Here is a 9,095-nt window from a genome sequence, read left to right as displayed (position 1 = left end):
AAGAAAGGGTTCGCTTTGCGGGACGGTCGCTCTTGCAAAGCTCCGTCCCAGGCAGGAGTGGCGGAGGATGGCCGCTCTTTCTGGTGGGGCCTCGAATGAGCACTCCGAGTGCGGAGGAGATGCGTGAAAGGGAGGCGAATCCTGGGCGCTCTAGACCAGGGCTCCCTCCGGTCCGTGGCTTGGCAGACGCGCAAACAAGCGAAGCTCCATCTGTGGGATGCAGGCAGCACGCAAAACCACGGAAAAACCTCTCTCCTCAGAACCGGTCCTGGTGTCCAAAAGGTTGGGGGCCACTGCTCTAGGTTTACTTTTGGCAAGGGGGGAGGGAGGGGCAGGAAAGCCTGTGGGCTGGCTGGTTTGCAGCTGGTGAGGGGGAGCCATTTCCTGGGGAACCAATTGGGATCACACCCTTTGCTTCCTAAAGCCCAGAGGGACAGAATGGTTCTTCTGCAGCTCACCCCCTCCTTAAAAGGGACCCACAAGACGCAAGCGCCTCAGGAGAATCAGGCTGGGCTCAGTGGGAAGACGGGTGCCCTGCCCTCCCCATCTTGGAAACAGTTCTGACCTTCTGAAGCCAGAACACTCTCCAGGGCCACCTCAGTTGGCAGGCTGGTCTCAGAGGAGGAGAGACAAGATCCTTTTCTGTGGTCATTGTACGGCCTGGCCTGCTTGGTCCAGAACTAGAAGCTCCCGGCCCAGGAGGGAGATGCTGGCTGACCAGCTCCCACAGGGGCATAGCCTGAATTACAGGGGCAAATTTGAAGTGATCCCCCCCCCAATTGGCTATATAGATGAATCACTGCAGACACCTACAGATTTATCACCTGCAGCCCCCCTCCAGTTCCAGCAGAAGCAAAGAAGTCTGGCTTCAGACGACACTCCTTCCTGCATTTGACTGAGCAAATCAACTCAAGTATCAGTTAAAACCGCCTGGAGAAAAGAAAGTCCCAAAGTTCAGCTTTAGTGGTGTGAGGCCGAATGGAAAGGGCAAGAGGTCACGATGGTGAGGCTGTTCTGCCTTCCAGTTGGACATGGGAGCTCTGCTCTTTCCAAGATGTTGTGGTGAAGGAGCCAGGAAGCAGAGGAATAGTCCTGCCTAGAGCACCAAACACCTCCAACTGCTGCAGCCTGTGGCACTCACCTGCTTCTTCTGCCCTTTGCAAGAGGACCCCCCCCCCACTGCAAGGGTTCTCTCTCCTTTCAGCCCCAGAGCCTCCCCAGGCCTGCTCGTTTTCTGGGCCAGAGGCGCCCAACTCCTCTGATGGTCAGAATTCTGAAGAGCTGTGTCGGAACAAGTTACATCCCGTTTGATGCTTGGAGCTTGCCTCTCTCCCTTGGAGTGGTGGGGGAGGCCTCCCCTGGCAACTTGCCTGAGCTCTGATGACAACCAGTTGTCATCTCCCTCGGTGAAGGACTGATTTGGCTGGGCAGTACTATCCCTAGGTGGAGCCAGTGGAAACGTTGCACCCGGTGGATCCAGAGCAAGCTGGAGGGAAAGTTGCCACGGGAAACTGCAGGACCCTGAGCTGCTCAAGGCATTTGTCAGTGATTTTGTTGAGATGACCAGATACACCTACCCGATTCTGCGGGTGACTCAAAGAGGAAGAGGAGAGGGAAGAGGAGTGTTGGGATTCTGGAGGCCAGCAATGGGCCAAAGCCAGCAAGAGGAATGTTAAAAGAGACAAAGACGAACCCTACATTTGAGCGGAAGGAATTCAAGGCACCGGCCGGTGGGGAGGAAGCATACTGGACAGCAGCAGGAGACGCACGTGGAGGGTGGAGGGTGCAAACAGAACAGCTTGCTGCAGCTGCAACACGGGAGCAAAAAGGCCAGCCCTTTGCTGCATAACCCAAGCCAGGTGCCGAGATCAAGATCAGCACCTGTTCCTGTTCTGTGCTGGTCAGACCGCAGCTAGAATGCTGCGACTGGTTCTCGGCAATACATTTTGGGAAGAACAGCTGGACAGTGTCTGGACCAACTTCACCAGACAGGGTCTCCCCCTCTTCCACCAGAGCAGCTTTCCTTTCCTGCCAAAAGCTCCTGGGACGAAGCGTTCGGTCCCTGGGGAAAGGACTCGGATGTCCTGGAGGGGCTGCCCATAGCCTCCTGTCTTCTGAGATCCCCATACCTGCCCCAGAGACCCAGACTTCCTCCGAGGCGGAGGGCCTTTCTGTGCCCAGAGACCACTTTAGACGGGAGCTCTTTGGCCAGGAGGCAGTGAGGCTTTTCTCCTAGTCTTCTGTTGACTTGCTGGACAGGCGAAAGATCCCAGCAGCCTCTTTCCTGAGAGCGTCCCCCCCCTCCTCTTGCCACCCAGGTGGGTGTGCCACACTTCAGCTCCATGAAGGGCAGGCCCCCCCTTCCCTTCCCTGGGCCTCAGACTCACTCACTGGGAAAATGGCCATTTCCTGAACATCAGGACTCTCTTTGACCCTCAGAGGGAACTCTGAAGTTCTTTAAACTGTCAAAACTAAGAGCGGAAAATATCCAAGAGAGAGAATTGGTGAGCCAAATTTCCTTTAAATATTGGGAGGGGGGGAGGGGAACCTGAGAGCAGAGATACAAAAGTTAAATGCAGTCTCTACAACCCTCAATTTGTCCGTAAAGCATAAAAGATCCTCTACAGAGCACTCAGGGTCTCCTTCGCACAAACCAAGAATGAAACATCTTGCTGGTTGGAAGACAGAAAATGATGTTCCTACTGCTGTTCTCCCATTATCTGAACAGGTCTGTACTTCCTTTTTAGTTGCAAAATATTTGCATTTTAATGTTTAAAAATGCTTTTACTTTGCTTAATAAATCTTGATTTCATTTTTGAGAGGTGTTCTATTTCCTAAGATGCGATGGGTAGAAGAAATATTTTCCTTAAGTCACAGGCCACAATGCTCTGTGTCCAGGAAGCAACCTCTCTTTTATGGACGTTTGCAATTTTATTTTTTTGTTGCTAGAAAAGCACTGGCATGCACTGGGGTAGGGGTGTAGTAGTGGGAATTACAGAGTCATGAACCCCAAGAAGGATATAAGAAAGATCCAAGCTGGAATCCATGTTATTGGACAGTGTCGAATTATTGTTGATAACTTCCATTTTAGTTTGCATCCGGCACACCCCTACTCAGTCCTTGTATCCAGCTCAGAAGAAGCATATACACTACTCAGTTCAGCTAACAAAACCATAGCTTGATGTTTATTCATTGTACGGCAGAAATGACACAAAAGGCAAGCAGAACCAGGGGGTGGGGGGGGGAGGGAACAAGGACACCAGTAGGAAGCAATGATTTACTACTTCTGTCTCAAAAGCCTCAGAACTCCCCAGAGCTGCTGGAAACAGCACATGGGTGCGAGGGAGATTCTCTATCTTTCCTATTCCGATGGGGAGGGACTCTTCCCTTTCTGCGAAACCACACAGAGAGGATGCCAAGCGTTCCTCAGGATTCCCTGCACAACGGACCAAGAGCTTCCTTATTTTTTAAATCCAAAAATTTCTCCAGTCTCTTATTTTTGCATTTATCACCTGCCTCACCCGAGCCCTGGGAAAGGGACACGGCTTGAGGAGGAGGCCGCAAAGGGTCCTTCCAGAAATGGCTCTGCTTGGGGAGGCTGTACCCAGAAGGCTGCTTGGGTCGGCACCAGATGTTGAACTGCAAACCAGCCAACCTAGTTTGTACTGTACCTAGCTTGCTCAAGGTGCCCCACAACCCTCAAAATCTGGGTTAAGAACAGCTTAGGTAACCAACAGCTGAGCAATCAGATTTAACCACCACTCCCGGCAGCCCCAGCCCACGCGACTGCTGGCAAGCAAGGCAGGGAGTCCTCTGACCATAGAGGGCTCTGGGCCTAGACATGGCCGGCTGGTATGCGAAGCAGGTACAACTATTCCACCTCTGCCTGGGTTCACACAACGCTGAGCCACAAACTGGCCAACCAGGGTGAACTCCAGTAAACCATGCAGCCCAGACAAAACCATTAAACAGTATGGTGGATGCTCATTCCATGGAAACTGGAATCATCAGAACACGGGTAACAAAATGCAACAACTGTTAATGCAAAAATCTCTTCTTTGCAGCTGGCAACAAGCGTTTTCCAGAAGCATCTCTCAGAATATCCAAGCCAATTTCAGGGTTCCTAAAAATTTGGAGGGTCGGTCTAGACGCCTGGAGGATGCTCAGACTACAGAATACTTCTTGAGAGCCCCTTCAGCGAAAAAGCCCGGAAGAACACGGCGGGAGCACCTAAGAGGCCTAATACCGTCAGTCCCCCACCTACCTTCCTACCATGGATGCAGGGTCAGCCAGCTGCACTAGAACTTTCCCTCTGACAGAGCAGTGTAGGCAGTCCAGAAAACCAAGCTGCGGGCAACATGGCCAAGTGGTCAGAAGCCTCCAGAGAGGTGACCTTTCCAGGTTTCTCTCTCTCTCTCTCATGCCAAAAGAAGCAGCACCTGACCAAGTAGATGAGCATTCAGAGTCGTGTTTATTTTGATAAAGACACCCCCCCCCTCCCCACTGGGCAGGCTCTTGGGCCCGACAATGCCAGGCCCAGGTGTGGCGATAGAGAACTCAGGAAGGCTGCGAGCCTGCGTTTGGCTGGAGCTGTAGCCTCCCCGCCGGCAGAGGCAGCCCACGGATGGCACACACAACACTTGTCAAGAACTGCCACCTCGGTCACCCCAGGACAGCAGCGATCCCCACAAAGATCCATGGTCCACCGAGCCACAAGTTCAAGCTAAGACACGCGGTCAGCAGCTCCCCTCTGCGTGGGCTATTCCATATTTCTCTGTGTATCTCCTGCAAAGAAAGAGTCACCTTTAGCACAAGGGGCCACTTTCTGCCAGCCCCTCAGGGGTGCCTCCCGTTCCACGTGCAGCCCTCTGCCCACAGGAAAAGGGGCTCCACCACCTCCTGGCGTAGTCCCAGAGCGCTTGCTTCCGTTCCTGGAGAGAGAGCTGTCTGGCTTCTGAAGATCTGGCAAAGACCTTCCCCGATGCCTGAAGGAAACAGAGGCACCTTTAGGAACCTGCCCAAACACGCTTCCTGCAGACAAACACCCGCAACCTTCTGGACCCGCATGCAAGTACCGGGGCCGTTCGGGAGGTGGAAGGATCCTGAGCGCCATAGAAAGAGGGAGCTGCAGCCACAAAACCTTCGGTCTCTGCCTCTGGTACGAAGGGAGCCCGCCCCTCCAAGAGGTTGGCAATCGTGGTGTCCACACAGTTAGTCTGAGCTGAAGAAGGAAGAAACAAGCAGTAATGAAGACTAGCGCCAACTTTCTCATAACCGCACAGTCCCTTGTAGATGAGGCTTCCTTCCCACAAACCTCACAGTACACACTAGGAATAGAATAGAAGCTGGAAGGGACTTTGGAGGTCTTCTAGTCCAGCCCCCGGCTCGAGCAGGAGAACTTATACCATTTCAGACAAGTGACTGTCTAATCTCTTCTTAAAAATCTCCAGTGATGGAGCGCCCACGATTTCTGAAGGCAAAGCTGTTCCACTGGTTGATTGTCCTCACTGTCAGGAAGTTGCTTCTACTCTCTTTGGTCAGTTTCCAACCGTTGTTTCTTGTCCTGCCCTCTGGTGCTTTGGAGAATAGTTTGATCCCCTCTTCTTTGGGGCAGCCCCTCAAATACTGGAATGCTGCTATCACGTCACCTGTTTCTTCTTTTCTTTAGACTAGCCAAATCCAAGTCCCGCAGCCGTTCCTCATATGTTTTAGTCTCCAGGCCTTTGATCATTTTAGTTGCTCTTCTCTGAATTTTTTCCAAGGTCTCAACATCTTTTTTTGTAGTGACCAAAATTGGCTGCAGTATTCCAGGGTTTTATAAAGCGGTACTAATACTTTGTGTGATCTTGATTCTATGCCCGTTTATACAACCCAGGATTATATTAGCTTTTTTTGGCTGCTGCTGCACACTGCAGGCTCATGGTTAAGTGATCGTCCACTAGGACTCCAAGGTCCTCTCACAGTTGCTGTTTTTGAGCCAGGTCTCGCCCAATCTGTACTTGTACCTTTGATTTTTTTCCTGCCTAAATGTAAAACTTTTGCTTTTCTCCACATGAAAATTCATTTTACTGGATAGGGCCCATTGTTCAAGTTTGTCAAGATCTTTTTGGATCCTGCGTTTGTCTTCTGGGGTGTTTGCTGCTCCTGCCAGTTTGGTGTCATCTGCAAATCTGACGAGCCCCCCTTCTACTCCCTCATCTAAGTCATTAATGAAGATATTGAAGAGTTTACTGGGCCTAAGAGGGAGCCTCGTGGTACCCCACTGCTTACTGATGCTCTGTGTGTGCTTCCTCATATACGCTATTGCAGGATGAGGCGCACACGCTTAAGAAACTCAGTCAAATGAAAACTATGCAAAGGAAAAGTGCTTCTCAACATTTCTGAAACACCCACAGTGAAAAAGGGGAGAAAGAAAAATGATGCCTTTTAACGAGGGGAAAGCTTTATCTCCGCCAAAGGCACCTTGGAAATGTACTTGCTGTGTGTTCCTCCTACAATCGTTGCCCCATAATAGATTCACGTTCATCCTAGGAAGCCCTGCTCAGGGCTTGGCAAAGTGCCAGGAAATCTGCCCAAGGCCCCCCGTGCTGCAAAAGGCTACCTACCCTTCCCAGGTTCCCAAGGTGCAACCCTTCCCTTCCCCTTAGGCCCCAGGAACCTTCTCGGCTGAAGGGCACAGCACCACCCCTGGGCCTTCCTGCTGCTGCTGCTTCCCTCTCCTCACCTAGGTCCTTGCGGATGGCTGCCATGGGCACCTGGGGTAGAACTTCTCGGACGCGCCGGGCCATGCCTATCAAGTGCATGTCCTCCATGGAGGCACCGCTGCGGGAGACCTGAGGCCGGCCCCCAGAGGGCTGCCTTGGAGCTGCAAGGGAAGGAAGGAGGGAGGCTGTTTCCTGCAGCAGTCATGCTGAACCTGGTACCCTCCTCGGCAGATCCTGTCCAGCTGCTTCTCCCAACAAGGTGGAGCTGCTTCCAACAAGGTGGAGTTCCAACACCTAGAGCTGCTCACCCAGAGCTGCAGAGACTCACCTGGGGGAGGACGGGAAGCTGGAAGGTGGTGGTGGAGACGCTTCAGGTGCTCTGCTTTGTCAGCGGCTGTGAGGCACGTAGACACCACGCCCAGCTCCAAAGCTAGAAGCTGCAAAGAGCAGAGAGCCAAGCTGAGATTTCCGGATCTTCTGAGCACCCCCCACCCCACCCCGCTGCCATTCCTACCTCTTGAACTCGCAGGGCAAACTCTTCCCGGGTCTCCTCGGCTTGTCTGCACACAGATGGCAGCCACCTTGAGGGGAGAGTGAGAAGCCCTCAGGATTTCAGCGACAGACCGCCATTTCCTTGCAGTCCTCCAGGTTGAGGGATTTCTGAGTCTGGATGCAAAGGGATCCCGTAGCCCACATCCCACAAAAATCAGAGAGCTGTAGTACCTTACTTGATAAACGGTGACAGGAACGAAGAAAGTCCAGAGCAGTTCAGTGACCCAGGAAGCACCAGCCACGCTCTGGAAGGGGAAACGGGAGCTGTCAGAGAGGCACAGCAAGGCAGCCCCAGGCCGCCTCCCGGCCCCAGACTCACCGCAGCCACGAAGGGCCTCCAGACCCGTAGAGCCAAGGGCTGCACCGTGTCCACAATGGAGAAGGGCCAGGAGCTGGAAAGGCAAGGGGTGGCGGGTGAGCCGGGTGAGGGGCGCCAACGCGGTACGACCACAGGCCCCCGGCCCCCCCTGCCCGCACCTGAAACGCAGCAGGCCCACCCGGCCGTTGGTCGTCGCTTCCTCGGGGAAGAGCAGCAGTGGCGGGTTGGCGCCTTGTGAGCAGTAGCCCTTCAGTGACTCCAGCAGCTCCGCGCGGCTCTCGGTGCCGGCTACCTCCAGGAACCCGCGGGACCAGCAGACGAAGCCCGCGGCGGCGCCACTCAGCACGGGCTGCGGGGGAGACGGGCGCTAAGCGCTGAAGGCTGCAACCGCCCCGGCCCACCCAAGACCCCCCCGCCCCCCCCCGGCCCGCTCACCGCGCGGCAGGAGGCCAGCAGGGCCAGGACGTTGTGGTCGAAGGGCGTGACGTGGTTGGCCACCAGGGCCCGCGGGAGACGGACGCGGCGCGGGCGGCTCTGCCACACGAAGAGGCCCAGCACGGAGCACAGGGCGCGCACCAGGAACCTGCGGGCGGAGCAGCCGAGAGAGCCCGCGTAGTAGCACCGGGGCGGGGCGGGGGGGACGCTCGCCGCCCCCTCCCGGGTCCCTCCCCACGGGGGCGCGCTCACCTGCGCGGGGCGCCGTCCGGGAGCGCGCAGCTGACCAGGAAGACGTGCAGCCCCACGAAGAGCCGCACCAGCAGCAGGCAGAGCCCCACCGGCGCGTAGAGCAGCAACGCCAGCAGCAGCGGCCCGTCGCTCGGCAGCCTGCGGAGAGAGGCGCGCGGAGAATGGCGGGAGAGCCCGGCGCCCGGCAGGCCTCCCCCTCCCCCCTCCCCGCGCGTAGCCTCGCCCCGGCCTCACCGGTGGGAGTCGAAGAGGCGCTCCGGGCTGGCGGCGGCGGCGGCGGCGGGAGGCGGCTCCATGCCTCCCCGGGGGCGCCTCGCCGGCCTTCACGGGCGGGCCGCGGGCACAGCGGCCATGTCAGGCGCCTGGCGGGCAAGCGGAAGAAGCGCGGCCGCGTGGCCCCGCCCCTTCCGGCGCCGCTGGAGGCCCCCCGCACTACGACTCCCGGCCTGCCCCGCGGCTCCTCCCGGCGAGCGATGGCGGCGAGGCTGGCGGCGGTCCTGCGGGCGTTCCCCGGGCGGCGCGGGGCGGGGGCGGCGGCGGCGGGGTCCGGGGGCGGCCCGCGCGGAGAACGGCGCTCGCCTTTCCCCTCCCTGCGGTGGGCGGCGGCGGCGGCGGCGGGCGGGGCGGCGGCGGGGGCGGCGCTGGGGCTGCTGCTGAGCGGGGCGGCCGGCCAGGAGCGCCCGCGGCTGCCGGTCCTGAGCGCCGCCGTGCCGGCCCCCCCGCCGCGCTCCCCGCGCAGCAGCTACAACTTCATCGCGGACGTGGTGGAGCAGACGGCGCCGGCGCTGGTCTACATCGAGATCCTGGGCAGGTGGGCGCCGGGGGGGGGGGCT

At 56.9% G+C, this 9,095-nt stretch overlaps 2 protein-coding genes across 2 annotated transcripts in view; one reads left to right on the top strand and one right to left on the bottom strand.

Moving 5' to 3' along the window:
• Nucleotides 1-4,492: 4,492 nt before the first annotated feature.
• Nucleotides 4,493-8,558, bottom strand: AUP1 (AUP1 lipid droplet regulating VLDL assembly factor). The gene is made up of 12 exons (XM_029285165.1): nt 8,497-8,558; nt 8,263-8,400; nt 8,011-8,158; nt 7,734-7,924; nt 7,576-7,648; nt 7,428-7,501; nt 7,219-7,285; nt 7,033-7,141; nt 6,725-6,865; nt 5,076-5,221; nt 4,897-4,973; nt 4,493-4,785 (listed from the first exon to the last, which is right to left on the bottom strand). The coding sequence occupies exons 1-12, from the start codon at nt 8,556-8,558 to the stop codon at nt 4,737-4,739; spliced, it is 1,275 nt and encodes a 424-aa protein (XP_029140998.1). The 3' UTR covers nt 4,493-4,736.
• A 177-nt stretch (nt 8,559-8,735) lies between these two features.
• Nucleotides 8,736-9,095, top strand: part of HTRA2 (HtrA serine peptidase 2) — a 2,699-nt gene continuing 2,339 nt past the window's right edge. The window contains 2 exon segments of the mRNA XM_029285159.1: nt 8,736-9,081; nt 9,084-9,095. The exon segment at nt 9,084-9,095 is cut by the window's right edge and continues 176 nt beyond it. Of these exon segments, the coding sequence (XP_029140992.1) occupies nt 8,736-9,081; nt 9,084-9,095 (358 nt within the window).

The sequence above is a fragment of the Protobothrops mucrosquamatus genome, unplaced genomic scaffold, assembly GCF_001527695.2.
Source record: "Protobothrops mucrosquamatus isolate PMUCROS unplaced genomic scaffold, P.Mucros_1.0 scaffold1360, whole genome shotgun sequence".
Classification (NCBI taxonomy): domain Eukaryota; kingdom Metazoa; phylum Chordata; class Lepidosauria; order Squamata; family Viperidae; genus Protobothrops; species Protobothrops mucrosquamatus.
The sequence above is the reverse complement of the archived record's forward strand: the minus strand, read 5'-3'. Positions and strand labels throughout refer to the sequence as shown.

What these genes read in the sequence shown, in the direction of transcription:
- AUP1 (XM_029285165.1), bottom strand. Translation starts at nt 8,558, where the DNA reads ATGGAGCCGCCTCCCGCCGCCGCCGCCGCCGCCAGCCCGGAGCGCCTC. An exon ending in CCGGACGGCGCCCCGCGCAG is followed by an intron (nt 8,159 to 8,262) that starts GTGAGCGCGCCC and finishes CTCCGCCCGCAG; the next exon opens with GTTCCTGGTGCGCGCCCTGT. An exon ending in GGAGGCCCTTCGTGGCTGCG is followed by an intron (nt 7,502 to 7,575) that starts GTGAGTCTGGGG and finishes TTCCCCTTCCAG; the next exon opens with AGCGTGGCTGGTGCTTCCTG.